The sequence below is a fragment of the Myripristis murdjan genome, chromosome 11 (assembly GCF_902150065.1).
Source record: "Myripristis murdjan chromosome 11, fMyrMur1.1, whole genome shotgun sequence".
NCBI lineage: Eukaryota > Metazoa > Chordata > Actinopteri > Holocentriformes > Holocentridae > Myripristis > Myripristis murdjan.
In genome coordinates this window covers 20,374,111-20,393,726 of record NC_043990.1, presented here as the reverse complement: position 1 = coordinate 20,393,726, position 19,616 = coordinate 20,374,111, and the positions used below count along the sequence as shown (strand labels likewise).

Here is a 19,616-nt window from a genome sequence, read left to right as displayed (position 1 = left end):
GGCCTATCACAAACTTCACTGCAACAGCCAATCACAAAACTTCACAATTCCTGACATATTCCTGTCAAGTGAGAGAGTCTAATTATTGCACTTACAATTATTGTTTCACAACATTATAACACTACATGAAGCCTGAGTCTGCATGTCATCAACATGATCATTACTACATCAAAGGGATGCTCTAAAGCTGCTTCATTTGTTTCCTAGCGTGTCAGAATGGCTGGCAAGATGGTAATGTCAACCTTAGTTTCGGGTCACAAGGGTAAAGAGGAAGTACATTAGTGACGGAAAGTAGGTTGCATTTTAAAGGTAAAGGGATAGACTGTTTTGGTTTAAAGAGAGGACACAGGGATGAGAATGGTTGAGGAAAGAGTACACAAGGATTGATGAGGTGGCTGGAAATGGTGTGTAGTACACAAAACCAGAAGCCATATGGCTGTAACTTGTATCTACCATAACCCAATAATCAAACTCACATCAAAACCTGTGTCACTGAAATGATGGTAGTTTACTGGTACATTTGCCAGTAGACTGTTTCACTTTCCATTATCCATTTTTCGTACCTTCCTTTGTTTCCTTGTTGTCGTCGTCGTCCTGCTGCTCCAGCTCTGGGCCGGGCTTCATCTCTGTCATCTCCTCATCTTCCTCTTCCTCCTCTACTAAGAGAAAGAAAAAGAGAGAAAAGAGAGTCATGTTAATCAACAGCTGTTCCAATTTTCTTCTACCTCCCCCTGTGTAGAACCCCACCCCCGACTCCCCTGCCCTTACCAAAATAATCATTCCCAGACATGCAACAGTACACCTGACTAACTGACATTCAGGCCACATGGGTTTCACTCACAAACACAGACACACACAATTGCGTGATTGCAGACAAACACAAAAACACGCAGTCTTTCCATGACTACTGTATATGGCTCGGGCCCACATTATACAAACATACATGTGCAAACATATGGCTTCCAAAAAAAAAAAAAAAAAAGTAAAGAAACACACCCCCACCCATTTCTGTGGCAGTGCTTAAGCTTGCACTCACATGGTGCACATGTGTGCATCCATATTGCTCATTGTGCGGGAAATTAATACTCACGTTCCCCCTGACATGCATGCACACACACACAGCAGGAAGCGTTTCTGAGCTGTGTGCATGCTCCGCTCTTGTCTTCACCTTTGACCCCAAACACAGATCCAGTGGTGTGTGCATGTGTATTTGTGTGTGTGTGTGTACAAAGGGGGATTCCCACTACATTCCATCCAATCAGACACTGCAATTACCCTCAACTCTCCCCAAGAGAGAGCAAGGATTTAGCGTGTGTGTGTCTGTGTGATGTGTTCAAGTAAGAAGAGCTGCTGTCAACACAGGCACCTGCTTGTTAGCTACTCTCTCTCTCTCTATCCCTCTCCCTCTCTCTCTCTTTCTCTCCCCCCTCAGGCTGTGTGTTAGTAACCTTCACCAACCTCTCCTCTCTCCCTCTCCCTCCCTTCCAAAACAGATGCCGAGAGTAGGGGGCCTCTCTCAAGACCTCTTAACACCCTGACACTGTGACCAGACACCTGTGGTCCACCAACACACACTCAACGCACACACACAACTCTCTCTTTCTCTCACTACCCTAACCCTGCAGTGCCAGGGGTTAACTGGCGCAGGGTCAAGCTGACAACAGCCGCTCAGTTTAGTGGGAGGAAGTGACTACATCACACCCTCAGACGTGTCATGTCTCACACACACTGACACTTGCGCGCAGGCACACACAGACACACACAGACACACACGTCAGGGTGTGTTTAACTCAGCTGGAGTGTGCCCTGGGGCATTGTTAAAACCACTGGATCAAGGGCCGCTCTTGGTACCAGATGAACTGTCCATTTATCACTTGGACTCTCCTAAGCTCCTCATGAACTCACTGCTACCTGTTAAAAAAATGACAGAATATATGACCAAACATGTTGCATAATGCATTCCAAAAAGGGTTTAAAGTACCCCAAAATGATCTACTCAGCCCCATGCCAGTTGAAACACAGGTAAAGTGTCTTTGTCCATACAAAAGCAGCCTTCTCCAAAACAACTGAAGTCAATGAGTATCGCTTTTTAGAGTTCCACAGAGGACAAAGAAATGACAACAAAATGACACATCGTGAGTAGAAAACACTGCTGAGTAGATTTACGCTGTTACTGAGCGCAAATCATTACTATAGCCTTTGATACCAAAACAGTTCACACTGTTACACACCCAAGCCTGGAGCATCCACATCCTGCTTGACAGCTGGCAAAAGTAGTTCTGGCAAGTTCTCCAAGAGTTTTTCACAAACAAAGTGAACCGTTTGAGACACAAATAGTGCGTGTGAACATGTGATGCTTGTGTGCATGTTAGCATGAACTACTAAAGTAAATATAGAAATATATATAAAAATATATTTTTAAAACAAGATGCGATTGTTTGGCTTAAGAAATATGGAATCAGGCTGTATGAGCTGCGTGTAGTAATTTTGTTGTCCTTTTTTGCCCTTTTTGGAACTAAAAAGCACTACTCATAGACTCCAACTGTAAAAAGTACTACTCATTGACTTCAACACTAAGGAGTGTGACTCATTGACCTCCAATGCTAAGAAGTGTGACTCATTGACTTCAGGTGTTTTGGTGAAGGCTTCTATGGAGTTACGCTACCTCCCTGTGTTGTATGGACAAATACACTTCACCTGTGTTTCAGCTGGCACAGAGGTATCAGCAAACTTTTGGGTGGACTGTTTCTTTAAATCCTTATTTGTGGCCTTAATTTCTGTCCCTTTTATTTATTTTTTTTCCAGGCTACCAAGTACATTGTTCCCTCAACCTCTATGTATTTTATGTATTTTTTGTTCTTTTTCCATGTAAGTAGAATCTCTGCTGTATGGATTTTCATTTTCGTACTGCGTGTACATAATAAATGAACAAACTAAATCAAACATATGGCAGCAGGGCCCCGTCCAAGTCGGTGGTTAACAGCCAGCTGTAGTGATCCAAACACCAGGGACACAACAGTATGGAGGAGAGACCAGAGAGGACTAGACAGGCAGACTGCCAGACTAGCTCCGTCTCCTTGCTGCCAAAACAGACGAGCTCCAAACAGAAAAGGCACAGGAATACCCTTCTCTCGCTCCCTTTGTCTCTCCCTCCTGTTCCCCAACTTCTCTCTCTATCTCTGCCTCAACTTTTATAGCTGTTTCTCTCTCTCTCTCTATTTTTTCTCTCCCATGTATCCGTCATTCTTGCCCTCCACAAACTGTGGTGGCTCCTCCACAAACTTCAACGCCTCGGGATGCGAATGAGCTCCTGTAAACCTACCGCATCTAAACATAATAGCATAAAGTTCTATTCTGTTCTTTTCTTTTATTTCATTTTATTCTACTCCATTCTGACCTTACGTGACTGGTCCGGTGGTTGGAATGTGTGGTGATGGGGATGGGAGGAGCGTGAGGAGAGGAGAGCGACCACATTGAGGAGCGGTCAAACCGTCAAGCCCCGGACCACAGGACTCTGGAGCAAGGCAGCGTGATTCATGGCCTATGGGTTACCTCACTGAGGGGAGACGGTCCAAATCCCGTATGAAGATACTGCTGATGTTGTTGCCAACGGCCATGTATCATGTTGTTCTGTCACAGTCGAGCACCAAAAATATCCCGACTATTTCCTTTGAACGGAAATTTTCAGAGACACTTTTGTGCATGCGCTCAAAGTAAAGGAAAAGCTACATTGTAGTAAAATGATACTGCAGAATAAGATTCATAGGGTATGCAAGATAATATAAAACTTTATGTAAAGTGTTCCCACAAACAAACAAAAGCACAAACACAAGCACACAAACAGGCGCTACAGGGATTCCTGCATAATCACAGAATCTTAGGATGTGAAACAAAAGCGGGGTTACAAATGAAAAGAGACAATCTCCCTCTGCTTCTACAGTATGTGTGTCTGCCTGTCAGTGTGTGTGTGTGTGTGTGTGTGTGTGTGCCTGCTACCCTGTAAGTATCTCCACACTTTCTTGTTTCCACCTCATTCCAGTCACGGGATGCTTTCTCTGTCCACCTGCCGCTTAATACCGCGCCTCGCCACAGGACAACAGGTTAACCGGTATCCTCCCCCTCACTGCTGGTGGGGGTCCACCTTGATGAAACTCCGCTTGGGGGCTCCCGTTTTGGCTGGCTACACCCGTGGGGTAATGATATCCTCGCTAGCCCGGGGCCCGCCGCATCTGCCTGCCTCAATCTTCCCCTGGCTGCTTACTCACGCTGGCCGGGCCCAGTCAATTCAGCACAGCTCAGCAGGTATGTAGACACACAGATTCAGAGTGGCGAGATACAACTACAAGTACACACACACACACACACACACACACACACACAAATACACACATACACACTATCACACAAATGTGTACAAGTTTGAAGAAATGCATATATGTACGCAGGAATTTGGAAATGCACAAAATTATGCATGCCCAGTGCACAAAGTTCTATAAACACACCTGAGGATTGATGGAACCAATCACTATTGCTCTTTTTGCTGAAAACGAGTAGCTTTTTGTGCACCTGAACAGTTCGAGTTTTTTAAGAGGTTACTGGGCCTAATTATGCATTTACCCAAGTATGTTTTGAGTATTGTAGGTCACTACATTTTAGTTCACATCAGTTAAAGAGTGCACATATTGCACATTTTCCATAAGTATTATGTTAGAAACTGGCAAATTGTGTGGTCACTTGCAGTGAGAATAGTAATGTAGTTTTACTTCATTAGGATAGATTACTTATTGTCCTACAGGCGGACATTGGTTTTCACAGATTGTACAGGACGGTGCCTCAACTATGTTAAAGTGTAGTTATAAATGATTTATTTATACATACATACACACATACATTTACAAAGGTGTGCAATTGCTTGCGAAAGCTAGGCACCCACATGTTCTCTATTACTCCAAACATTTTAAACACTACTTTTTATTTATAACTTCGCCTGTGAGTAAACTATATCACAGTAAAGTGATACAGTACTATGTCTCAAGTAGGATAATAGGTCATACGCATGTTTCATGTTTCTACCCTTGCATACAATTATACAAAGCTTCTCTAAACTCTGAGGCCAGATCACTCTTAACCCTGCGACACTTTACCTTGTATCTATATGTTTTATATGCTTCACACACCATTCAAAGAAAGTGTTTTCTCCTTTTATTTAAATTACCACAGCAATTACCCAAACTGACAAAACACACAAAAATGTTCTTAGGCCTACTAATCAGGATGTTTTATTAAAAAGCATACATTAAGAGACAGTTCAGTGGATGTTGACTGACCCTCGGAGAAAAGTCTGACTGACAAGTACAGCATCTAAATGGTATTTGTAGCAAAAATAGAGACAAGGCATTGGTTTACCATTATATTAAAGGCACTCTGTATGCTTCTATTTTTGCACTGGCAGTCTGTGGCCAGCTACCATTTGACAGGCCAAGGGCGCTTGCGCAGTTGATCCTAAATTGGAGTACAGTGAGGCAGTGGATGGCTTTTAATCTGTTTTTGCATGCTCCAAAACAACATGGAACATATTGTAATGTAAATGGCAAGACGATGGCTTCAGAGTTGGGCTTGGACAAGCGAATCTCTGCTTAACACCTGTTCAACTACAAAGCAATACAAGGTAAACTGTTGCAGGGCTAGATCCCTCTAAGCCCCCTTAGATTGTCTCCAAGTTATTAATTAATGGCTAATTAACATTTGTGGTGGATGAGGCCTGAGCTGTCCCTTGAGGCTCATTTGACCAACAGGAGAATGAATTACCTCAGAAACTGTCCAATCTCATACTAGGACAAAGAGGATACACAGTGTTGACACAGCTTGCTACACTGCTGAGATTTTAATCAGCTTAAACATCCCATATTAGTTCACAGTGGGTAGCTGCTAGCCTGTGGAGGGTTGCTTAAAAGATACTGACATTACCTACAGATGTACACAATCTTTTATTGCCTTTCAGTTCAATTATACAGTTCAGCACAGTGGCATGGACTGTCGTATCAATAATGTGTTAGCATGTATTCTGCTGGTGTGGGCCAAAGAGTCAGCTTACTGTTTTATTATGAACCCAACTGTGCGTGTGTGTGTGCGTGAAGAGGAAGATGAGACCAGGCCCAATTGTTTGCCCTCCAGTATATTATGGGGGCAGAGCTGCCGAGCTCCAGGCCCACCCTGACAGTATGGAGGTGATTGCAGAACTGAGTCACAATGACACAAACAAAGTTGATGGGGCTCATAATTCCTATAGATCCTTGCTCTGTTGTTTGAAACACAATGATGGAGAGGCGGTATGCAGATACGACTGAGCGGAGGCGGAGGGAAAAGTGGGAAGGAAGGGGACACAAAGTACTTCCGAGAGACTATCAGTAGAACTTTGGGGATCCCACGCACTGGGAATAACCCTTTAAAATCATACACACACACACACACACACACACACACACACACACACACACACACACACACACACACACACGGAGTTCGCAGGGGTTCTGGGAGGTTGGCTGTTGAGCAGTATGCAGACCACAACACAGGCCCTATGCAGAGGAGTAGGAGGAGGCCAACATGACTTGAAAGGCTCCTCTAATGTGGGCCTGGCACGACACACACACACACCACACACACACACACACACACACACACTTATACACTTCATCCCAGCAGATATTACAAACGACCCGAGGCGTCTTAGGGGAATTCTCTCACTTTTATTTCTCCCACCTACAGTAACATAATCTGTTATCCAAGTCCCCGAAAAAGATTTATAAAACCGCACAGATTTTATGGGACTGAAATAATGATACAGGTTGGAGATAAGCTGACGCAATCCTAAGATAAATAAAATGATACATGATAGGCATTAAGGAAATTTGTTTTGCCACACTAGATATTATGTCAGCATCAGCCATGAAAAACTGTGAACACAATACTTCTTCATAGGCTGTAAAAATTGATAATTGTAAAATAATATAATTGCAAACTGTATTCTGTAAAAAAGCGAACAGTGGGACTAAAGAGCTTCGGCTCTTCTCAGACCTTACGGGTTCTTCGTCTTAAACCTGTCAACATGTGACCAAAACTGAAGAAATGTAGACTCTTTAACTCACTGGAACATAAACATTATGTCTTCATGTACACAGCCAACAGGAGTAAGCTCACAGCCCGTTTTGGGTGCTGACCCAAAGTTAAATTAATGCTGCTGTACATTATTTGTCAAAATCTGGACAGAACAGTCACACTTTCTGCAAGCCTTTAATCCATTACACTGTAAATCAAAATGTTCTTTCCAAAATGAGAGTAAGAAAGATCTGGCAGGATTTACATAAAACTATGTGCCTCCTCTTTTTTTAGTAAGAGGTGAGAAGGTCATCCAACCTACCCAAGTATTTTACTGACATCTAAACAGCTGAGAGCCAGTGAACACGTACAGGATAGGCTGCAGAGAGAGGTGCAGCAGCATGACATCAGCTCAGTCTCTGATTTAAACCCAACTCCTTGCAAGGAAGTGGCATCCAAAGAGCACCACATCACCAGTCATACATTTAGTAAGTTTTTATTAAAATGTTTGATTTATTTTCTGTAGTGACCAAGGGAGGAATAAACTAGTTAAGTACAAAAGAAGGTGTAAAGTTTTGTCTGAAACCAGGCACTCTTAATCCACCAAGCCCTTTTCATCTCATTAGGCTTGTTAATTTTATTATGTTTTTTTTTTTTTTTTTTTTTTTTTTTGCTTTGTTTTGTTTTTTATTTGTTTTTGTTTTTTTTTTTTTTACTTTTCATTTGTTTTACTGAAGTATAAGGCTTAAAATTCATCATGGTTCATCAAGTCATGATTGCCACAGTGGGGGAAAAGTATTACCCACACACATACACACACAAACACACACACACACACACACAAATACAAACACACACACACACACACACACACACACACACACACACACACACACACACACACACACACAAGCACCAGCATCTGATGTAAAACTGGCAAGGTTAATACCCACAGGATGATTTAGATTAATTTGTCTCTCTACCACACTTCCCCACACTGATCAAACATTGTGTGTGTGTGTGTGTGTGTGTGTGTGCGTGTGTGAGTGTGAGTGAGAGTGAGAGAGGGAGAGAGAGAGAGAGAGAGAGAGAGAGAGAGAGAGAGAGAGTACACCGTATGCACACATGCATGCCCACACATAATCAGCTTTCATTAATGCAGCCCATTCAGGCCTTTGGGGGTCGGTACTACTCTCTCTCTCTCTCTCTCTCTCTCTCTCTCTCCCTCTCTCTCCCTCCCTCTGTCTCTCTCTCTCTCTCTCTCTCCCTCTGTCTCTCCCTCTCTTTCACTCACTCTCTCAATGCCAGCCAGGCTTGGCACCGACCCAGACCCACATCTTTAAACTGAGCCATCATGCCACGCCACGCCATGCTCCGCGCCTGGCCGCAAGGCCCTGATTAAAACCCATGACTTCAAACTTTCCAAACTGTCAAAAACCAAGTCAGAGAGAGAGAGGCAGACAGAGAGAGTGATAGAGAGAGGAGAGAGAAGGAGAGAGAGAGTGTGTGTCTTAAAATCATGGCTGTGGCATCAACTCACTTTTCAACACGTCATCCAAGCAGGGATTTGTGTCACTCAGAAATGGGGTGTGGGCACATACAGTGTGTGTGTGTGTGTGTGTGTGTGTGTGTGTGTGTGTGTGTGTGTGTGTATGTGTGTGTGGCTGAGCCGGTGGTTGGTGGTCTGTGTTTGCCACTCGCATGACGATGGTGTTTCATTTTGTTTTAATGAGGGACGGACAGGCAGATGGGTAGGACTAACAGGCTTTATGGGCCTGATGCATTGTGGATGCTTGGATTTCAATCCTGCTGGGGTTCAAAGACTGGACAGCACTAAAAATAGACAACAATATCCACTGCAATACGCAAGACTGAGGAAATAAACAACAATACTTTGCACTCATTTTTAGGTGAATGAGCTCAAGAAAACACCGCCCTTCAAAGCAGCAGAATTTAGTGAATCAAATTAGGACTCATGATGTCGGCACCTAAAGCAAACACATGTTAGGGATTAATTGTAAAATTTGGATCAAATCACCATAATTCAGCTTTAATTTGATACTCATTCTCAATAAAAATCTGACACTTTTGGTAGGTGAGAGCTTTGGAGGAGCCTGTTGAGTGTATGTGCCAAGAGTGCCCCCTGCTGGAGAGCTGCAGCATAGCACAGCACACTGTAGCCAACCAGCGAATCAGTACGGTTATCAAATTTCATTTCAATCAACTGTCAAACTATAAACCATGATAATGATCTCGAAATAAAAGGTTTGAATTGATTGCAACTGCAGCAGAGTGAGTTGATTTAAACGCCTGTTCGATTCAAGTACCACGGTTGGCTGAAGGACAATTCAAAACACACTTAAGTAGTTAAAACCTTGTTAGCAGCAGCAGACTTATTTTTCCTTAACAAGAAGAGGAAATTTTGCTATGAACCCACTGCCTGGATTAGACAATGGTTAACAGATTTTTTTTTTTAACAGAAAGATTAAAAAAAAAACAACAGTCAAAAAATAAAAACTTTGACATACAAGGGATTAAAAATAAATTGAACACACACACACACACACACACACACACACACACACACACACACACACACACACACACACACACACACACACACAAGCACACACCACCACCACCACAGCAAGGCTAAAAACTGCAGGCTAGAAAACCCCAAGTTAGCCATGGCAGAGAACTGCTCCCCTCTCAGATGAAACACCCAGGAGAATTGATGGGATCTTGGAGTACAAGGGAGACCACCCAGGCAAACGTTCAAGACCTGCTGTTGTTTTACACGCGTATAAAATGCAACACAAGGGGTGGGGGGGTGCATGTCAAAAAGTCAAGTTCAACAAAATATAAGCACAGAGGGGAATAAAAACCTTCTGAAAAGATTTTTAAAAAAATGTGAAACCGTATTCCTGCTCCTCTCAAGCACTCATCAGATGGCAAATATTATTTTGGATGATGGCCATTTTTTTGCCAGAGAGAGAGGAGAAAGAGAAAGAGAAAGAGAAGGAAGGGAGGGAGCGGGGGGGTTTCATGTATCTTATTATACGGTGGTCATGGGGGAAAATTGCAATCATCTGTGACTTGCTTGGAATACCATACGCACTGTGAAAGACATTATTTTTCTCTGATATCAGGAGTTTCTCTGGGTTCTGACTGCCGTAGCCACTTTGACAGACACCGCTTGGGACCCTGCACCAATTTTGGGAGTGAAACAGGAGTTGAGGCTGTGCCCTTTTGAGGGCGATGACGTTGAAAGCCAAACTGAGACTTGTTTTACTGAGAGAGAGAAAAGTAGACACAGGCCGATTATGCCTGACTGCAGGGAAAAGACGAGGGGAGATCAAAATAGAGGGAACCAAATGACATCTATGTGTGTGAAAATAGGGTGTGTGTGTGTGTGTGTGTGTGTGTGTGTGTGTGTGTGTGTGTGTGTGAATGCACAGTGCATGTACGCTTGCTTTAAAACAGTATCCCTTATTAACTGCTATCTCAATGACAATTTGTCATTCAGGAGTTCAACACAAAACTCAGAAAAATTGTTTAATATGGGAAAAAATGCAATTAAAACAAAAATGAAACGTAAAACAAAATTAAAGAAAAACAGGTGAACATGATACATTTTGTGTGAGGCCGTCTGTGGACACTCACTGTGGTTATTCTATAGCTGAACTTTTCCTTGAGAAAACACACACACACACACACACACACACACACACACACACACACACACATACACATACACACATACACATACACACACACACCCACACACCTTCTGGTCTGCTCAGCCTGTTATAGCAGCCTGGCTGGAACAACAACGATGTCTGAGACAAGCACTTCCATATGTGGGAGTACACATACATGCAGCATACACACACACACACACACACACACACACACACACACACACACACACACGCACACACCTAGAGAAATCCATACATCCATGCATATAGACATCCAAATACAGACACCCATGCACAATAATACACATTTATGCACAAACATGTGAGTTCAACTGTGAGTGCAAGTGCCTACCCATACAAAAAGCACACACACACGCGCACACACACACACACACACACACACACACACACACACACACACAGAACCCTGTTACTCCTACCAGGCCCTACAAGACGTAAAGAGCCTTGGTCAGGTTGATATTGGTGTACAGTGAAATATGTTGCATTAACTTGTTTTTATGTGTTATTTTACACTCATTATTTTTCTCGAGTCTAATTTAATTTCATCTTTTAAATCTGCTTATTATGTCTTCTTAAATTTTATGTAAGGCACTTTGATTGGTCTTGTGTTTGAAAGGTGTTATACAAATAAACTTGCCTTACCTTGCCTTCACTGGATTATAGAAAATGCCAAGACAGACATGAGACAGAGAGGACCATGACATTTACAAACACGCTGAGAGAAGACGTTTAGGCTAACTCACTACATTGTGAGTGCATGATATGCAACTCAGTCCAATGATCAACACAGAAATACTTTTGTTCCCCAAAGATCTTCCCTCTATAAAAAAAAAAGTGGATAATATCTGGCAATCTCCCCTTAAACAATGCCTTATATCAACACTGGCTACATTACATAGCCCCAGCATGGCCCCTACAATGTAACTACTGCCAATAAGAAAACAGTGAAAATGAACTGTTTACATGGTTCTGTGAAGTGACCCTTCCTATTATAATTGGATTTACATGAGATGTGGTTATTGTGATTATTGTCTTATGTGAGCCGAACACAACCTCATCAACAGTCACACATTTGCAACTTCACACTTAAAAATTTCTTTGTGTGTACATGTGATGAACAGATGAATCTGCACTTCATCTGGCTGTAATCTAATAGGAGTGTAGTGTTTACATGAGTCCTGCCTTGCTCGTATTATTGTCTTGATCACATTTTACAACTCCATTTTGTGTGCGAGTGATCTACTTACTTAAAGCGAGTGAAAGTGATGGCCCTAAAAAAAAAAAAAACAACAGCAAAATCCTGAGCTGAGAAGTTCCAAAACACCACAGAATATGTTAAAAATCCTTTGGGATCTGTTAGCGTGCTAATTCTTAAAGTCATAATTAGATTCAGACATGGATTCCAGCGTGTTTTTGCTGCCAATTTGAAATCCAATCCTACTGAATTAAATCCTAGAGGAGATACTGTGTGTGATCTCTGAAATACCCGGCACTTCAGGACCTGTTGAATCATATTTGATGCATTAAGGAGTTAGTAAAAAAAAAAAAAAGCACAAAAGTAAACATTCTAATTGATCCAGTGTGCTGCCAATGGTCAGGATCATTTCACAAATTTGCAGTTTGGTTTCTTAACGGCTTCATTATGGGATTATGTAGCGCTCAAACGACTTACGTGCATTTGTGTGTGGTGTCACTTTGCGACTATGCACATGCACATGTGTGTACATTTCTGTGAGCGCGTATCCCTGTTTATTCATTTGCATGTTCGTGAGTGCATGTGTTCACGTTTATGAGTGTGTATGCTTGTGTGTGTGTGTGTTTGCATAAGTGTGAGCGTGTCTTTTCAGATTGGTTCTTGGAAATGGGCTTTTTCTTACAATTAGAGGCCATTACCAGTCCACCACACGTCAAAAGAAAGCCTCTCAAAGCAGTAAATATACTTAAGGAGTGAATTACTGAACTACTATACTCACCCTGTGCAGACCCTGAAAACTAATGGGCCAGAAAATACAAGAGAGGGAGAGAGAGCTTCATGCACACACACTTTTGCTTATAGAAAATACATAGATGCACAAACATTAACACTCCCACACCCTTGACCCTGTGAACTTCTAACCCTAAAATGGGGCTTTTACACACACACACACACACACACACATACACAAAAATGTATTTCTGGAGGCTTACTTGTGGTTCACTGCTTATTACTGCATTATAATATTTGCAAAGTCCCTCAGTGGCCTTCACTGCTTTTCCTGCTCTTCCTCTTTCACTTCTCTTCCATCCCTGTTCGATTGCAAATCTCCTGTAACCACCATTTTATTTTCACCTCTCACGTTTTTTCTTTCTTTCTTTTTCTTTCTTTCTTCCTTTCTTTCTTTCTCCCACTCTGCCTATCCGTTTCTTTGGCCACCTTTCCACTGAGGCCTATTAAGGCTCTTTTAAAGCTCCACTGAACAAAACTAATTTACTGTGGACTGGGTCGGGCTCACGCTAAACTCATGCCAACCTATACACACATCTACGTGGACAAACACACGCACAAATGCCTGAAATCCCCTCACCCCTTCCCTCTCTGGCATGTCTCTCTCTCTCTCTCACACACACACACACGCACGCACGCACGCACGCACGCACACACACACACACACACACACACACAGTTTCCTTCTTCGTAATAAGTGAAGTTGATGGTTATCTTCAGATTGGGATCAGTAAAGTAGAACTGTGGTTGTCAGAGTTCTGCCCTTGCCTCCGTTCATGGCCATGTGGGTTTGGCTGGTCAAGGGAGAAGATGAGGTGAGAGAGAGAGGGAGAGGGAGAGAGAGAGAGAGGGAAAAAGGGAGAGAAGGAGAGAGAGAGAGAGATTGCCTACGTTTTACCCAAACTACGTGGAATGTCACCCCTTCCTTCCAGGCATAACCATTGCTTGTGTATGTGCAGCGTGGTCGGGACTTGGCTCAACCAACTTGCATCTTTTCACTGTCGGGCCCGCGGAGAATGGAAGTGGAACATTTCAACCCCTGTGGTTAGGTTGTAGACGTGAGTGGAGGGTTCACAGCCCGAACGAGACTCGTGAAACTCCAGGATGTCTCCAACACTGCCTATGCTCAACAATGTGAAAATAAATCTTTTTGTAATTTTAGAGCACAAGATCACCACAAAGCAAGGACTTCACAAGCAAGGACTTTTGTATCATGATGCACTGCAATACTCAGCTGAAGTGACTGAAAATGTTTAAATAGAGCTTAAAATACAACCTACTGTATAACACCTGGATAAACTAATAAAATATACGACATTGAAGGTGAGATCACTGGGTAACTTGCAGTACAATACTATCACTATATTTTACCCACAACAACGATAATATCACAATAAAGGCAATATGTGATTTATTGTAAGATAATCAGCTATGATACATCACAGTATCTGTGACTGAAAAAAAGAACTGAAGAAAAAAAGGTTTGGACAAGACAAAATGATTTTCCAGTAAGCAGGAATCAATTATATTTTTAAGTTTGTTAAAAAAAAAAAAAAAAAAGGTTTTATATCTGCACAGCAACTGCAACATGAACATGACATAACAGTTCCAGTTAAAAAAGCTAAATGCAGGGAACAAACATGCTTCACAGGAACTCAAATGTGCATCTGTGCAAATTAAGTTGTAAACTCGAATATCAATACTTGGCACAAGTGTATCAATGATGCATCACAAGAGGAGGTATTGTGATATATTGTACCATCAATTTATTGTTCCACCACTACACAATATATGTATGAACTGGAAAAACAATGTAATGTAAAATTCCTATTCCAGTTCAATAAAGCAAAATTAGCACAGTGCATTTAACACAGTGCACTAAAATGCAGATAATAACATGAAAATGAAGTGCATAAACAATACTACATATTGATACAAGGAACTAGAGAATCCATTCAGTACTGCAAAAAAAAAAAAAAAAAAAAAAAAAAAAAAATACTGTGATATTGCAATATCCAGGTGGGTCACATTTTTGGACTGTCCAATGTTAATATTAAACTTTGTATCAACTTAGTATCAGCTGTGATACTTAGCCTCATATCAAACTGTCAAATGCAAATACTCAACTTAGTATCCACTAACTATCAGATTTTGAACTTAGTCTCAAATTTGCAATCAGTGTAGGGTAGGATCAGGTTCATAGTAAATATAAAGTTGATATTAAGTTGATTATTAACAATGGGCCAGACCAAATCAAGTGCTACCCTGGCATTCCAGGGACATGTTCATAAATGTATCCCCCCTGCAGGGGGTGAGAATGAAGAGTCCCTTGATAAAGGGAACCTTAACAGGTACAGACGCTGCCATAGTGTTGTTATTGGACACACACACACCATTAAGCTACCCTGATACCAACCTATGCCAAAGAACACGGTACCAACACCAAATGTCTTACATATTCACTGTGTTTGACCTCAGCGGGACATGTTACTAGCACACACTCCATTAGAGCTTACTCTGTTCCCCTGCTATGTCATTAGACAACGCGCTCATCCGTCACTACACAAGACTGTCCATTCATACCCATTAGGAGACCAGTAAATAGTTGGAGCCAACCGTGACTGCGGTTAATCTGATTGACTGACACAATGGACACTTGGGACACACGGATCATGAAGCACTCAGTGGGAAAAGGAACCTACATAGACAGCTACACATGACGATTATAGAGAGGAAAATTGGTCACGGAAATGAAAAGTCATATCATTAACTGGTTTAAATGAGAGTCACACACGCACACTTCATGGGAGCTTTTAAAACACAAACTCTTATGTAAAAGATGAACGCACATGCGTGGAAAAACAGAAAGACACACAAAGTCAGATCAAATCAAATCAATCCAATTAGATAAAGCTGCACTCAGGCTAAAAGACACATGCCTACAGAGTGTGTTCACGCCTCACACACACACACACACACACACACACACACACACACACACACACACACACACACACACACACACATACAGGGAAAAAGAGCCAGTGTGAGAACACGGGAGGTCAGGAGTTCACAAGGACAGCACACCATGAGAGAATCCCTGAGTCATCCATCAATGATTTAAAGTGATTATGATGAGAGTTGTGCTTCCATCCCAGCGTCTACGTCAGTGTCGCAGTTTCAATGGGAAACTTTCACATTCAGAACGCCATCTAGTGAAATCGAGCCTAAACAACGCTGGATAGAAATTATATTAATTAACTAAGAACTCTGCTATCACATTTACTTTTCTGTCATGAAACCATTAACAGGGATACCCCCAAGCCACAACTGATAAGCTGCATGTGACCTTTAACGCATTAGTTACAGTAGTTAATTTAGACACAATCACTCATGATAATGTGACATTATTAAATGGTTAGCGTAATATGTATGTAATGTAATATGTAGGGAAATTCTCCTCTCTCTCTCTCTCACACACACACACACACACACACACACACACACACATCCAAACAGCTAGAGGTCCCTCCATGGAGCTCTGCACGCCCCTGGGACACACCACCATCATTAAAATGACAGAATTATTTCCTTGTTCTTCCCTCCACACTGGCCAGCTGGGTGTCTCTCTCGTCATTCTATTATTCCCTTTCTTCTATCTGTCCTCTCCTGGAAATGTCCATTTTAACATGACATAGAGATCACACCACAGGCAAATTATACACAACAATTCGGACCTGGAGGAAAAAAACAAATGGAAGAAGGAAGGAAGGAAGGAAGGAAGGAAGGAGGGGATAGTAGTGTGGATGGAAGGAAGGAGAGGCAATGAAGAGCAGAGATGAAATAAAAGCACAAAAGAGTCAGAATATAACAAAAATAAAAAGGAGAAACCAAGAAAATTAAACAATAGCAATTGGCACAGCGGTGCAGAGTGAAAAACAAAAAATGCTGAAACATAACTTTGCATAAATGTAAGCAATATTATAATGCAATATTCTAAATTAAAACTAAATTCAGGCTCTCCATTCAACTCAGTTCATTAGGTCAGTGACCGGGTATTTACCACAGTGTGATCCTAGTTACATCAGTCCTTATGGATCCATGTTGGTGCAGTAGAACCCTAGCCCCTTAAACTATAATAATAGAGTTCCTCTTAAACAGTTACAAAAAAAATTCCTTTATTTTGTACGACAATGGCACATAGCCTACATATTCTGTATCTATTGTTTGCAACGCTACACTGAAGCTATATCGCACTTACATTAAGTGAAACATTCAAGATGCCATTCTATATGGCTGCAGAAAATATTTAGATGTCTTCTGCATCATTTTATACACAATTTCCTGTCATTCAGAAGGACATATGTGGTATATTTGGAAACCTTGGGTTCTCCGCAAGAATTTAAAATAACGTTCTGTGGTTTTGAACAAAGCAGGATGAATTTGTAATGATGAACCCGCCGATGGAATGAAGAGGCTGTGTAAAGACATGCAAACTAACAGGAGCTGCACGGTCAGTAGCTCTCACAGCTCAAAGCCACACAACACTGGCGTCCTACACAAAGGTGCATAAATCACGCATGCACACACATACCACACACACACATACACTCACCAAAACTAAAAATGTACTCAATAAAGGCGTTTGTTACACTTAGGTCTGAGGGTACACAGGTGTCCAACTTCACAGTAACTTGTGGCTGAGTCTGTACTATATACAGTAAAGATGTGTGTGCTGTGTGTGTGCATGAGTGTGTCTGTGTGTGTGTGTTTAGGCTCACCAATCAACGACAGGAACTCCCTGACTGGCCTGAAAAAACACACAGCCAGAAGCCCCAGCAGGTGCTATCATCAGTCTCCACACACACACACACACACACACACACACACACACACACACACACACTTTGTGGAAGGGTCTCTTAAGGCCAGGGTCACCTCCCAATAGGCCAACACAGATCTGCTCTAGCTCACAGATGTTCACACACACACACACACACACACACACACACACACACACACACACCCCTGCTGAACGAGTTGCTGGCCATAACATTTCAAAAATAAATAAATAAAGACAAAAAAAACTTTATGTACCAGCCTTGGATTACTATGGGGCAATAACTACAGTGTGTGTCTGTGTGTGTGTGAGTATGTGTGTGTACAGGCATATGTATGTCTGCATATCAGTCTGTATACTTGCTGAATAAATGATCTATTCCTGGACCTGTCGAGGAAATGGGGTACGCGGGGGAAGAGTGGAAGGCGGGGCACTTGGATTCTGATCAGGACCCCTGTGTGTGTGTGTGTGTGTGTGTTTGTGTTTTTGTGTGTGTGTGTGTGTGTGTGTGTGTGTGTGTGTGTTTGTGTGTGTGTGTGTGTGTGTGTGATGGAACAGGGGGGTGGAATCCACACCAGGCCATCTATTATAATGACAGGAAGCAGGAAGTACAACCCCTTCCCAGTCACATGGCCGCCAGCTGTCTGGCCTCGCACAAGAGAAGTGGGATAGAGAAGATGATATGGAGTGTGTGCGTGTGTGTTTGTGTGTTTGTGTGTGTGTGTGTGTGTGTGTGTGTATGTGTATGTCTCTTTTAGGACGCAGAGACGCTGTAGGTAGAATAATGTCTATCTAGGAATTTCTGAATGTCTGGACCTCTAATAAGAGCAGAGAGAGGAGGGAGTACTAGTTCTATAGCTCTCACTGTCCCTGTCATCGGCATGCGGTTTCATTTAGACGAACAGTGCTACATTTCCAGTAACTGTCACCCATCCATGTATCCACCGCCTCTCTCCTGACAGTCAACTAAAACCTATGCCTTGAATCAGCTACCACCAATGTTATGCCAAATTCAGCACAGGACTGACCTCAATTCTGACCATATGGATGTGTTTAGGCACTGCAGCTCGGCACACATATGCACGCCCACTTGCACGCACACACACACACACACACACACACACAAATATGCACATATGCATTTAGACATGCATGCACGCACCCTCGAAAACATGCATGCACCCACCCACATATGTGCTTAAATGCACACACATACACACACACACACACACACACAGACATACACACACCACAACTAACATATGCAATCAAAATAGAAGAGGCCATAATGTCAGTGTGACAAACTAAAGTCTTCTGCCCCTGCCCCACTACCACCACACACAAAGGCACACACACATCAGTTTTTTTATGTCTGAATATAAGCACACACACACACACACACACACACACACACACACACGCACAACCCCAATGTCAGTCAGGAAACATCTTGGATATCTTTCATCTGTCAAATCTGTTTCCACTTATGTCCAGGAGTCAAAACTATGATGTACTGTGATTGAAGACACAGTTACTGACAGGCAGACACACACACACACACATACCCTCCTCCTTTACAGGCTGTGGATTGGCTAACCAAGGGGTATCGCATTCAACCACACAACAATGAAAATCACTGCAATGTGAAAACCTCTGATGCCTCTTATGGCCACTCATGCCTCCATGCATCCATGGAGCAGCCTTTGAATTGCAGAGAGATTAAAGGGACACCATGGATGACACTGTATTATGACAACAAAAAAATAATATATTTTTTAAAAAAATTCATGCACACACACACACACACACACACACACATACCAACACTCACCTTCAGACAGGTGGGCGGTGAGCGGCGTCTGCGTCTCCTTGCTGTAAGAGACGACCTCTCTGGGGAGGAAGTCGACCTGCGTGATCTTAGAGGCTCCGAGCCTGAGCAGCCTACGCCTGGGTAACAGACACAGATACGTTA

At 42.4% G+C, this 19,616-nt stretch overlaps 1 protein-coding gene across 6 annotated transcripts in view; it reads right to left on the bottom strand.

Annotated features, from left to right (window-relative positions):
• Nucleotides 1-19,616, bottom strand: part of dync1i1a (dynein cytoplasmic 1 intermediate chain 1a) — a 60,716-nt gene that overhangs the window by 33,946 nt on the left and 7,154 nt on the right. For 3 of the 6 annotated variants that reach the window (XM_030063038.1, XM_030063035.1, XM_030063037.1), the window contains exons 7-8: nt 19,476-19,591; nt 564-659 (exon numbers count right to left, since the gene is read on the bottom strand). In XM_030063038.1, coding sequence (XP_029918898.1) covers nt 564-659; nt 19,476-19,591 — 212 coding nt within the window. The remainder of the gene's footprint in view (nt 1-563; nt 660-19,475; nt 19,592-19,616) is intronic. The other 3 variants (XM_030063039.1, XM_030063036.1, XM_030063040.1) reach the window with 1 other exon arrangement.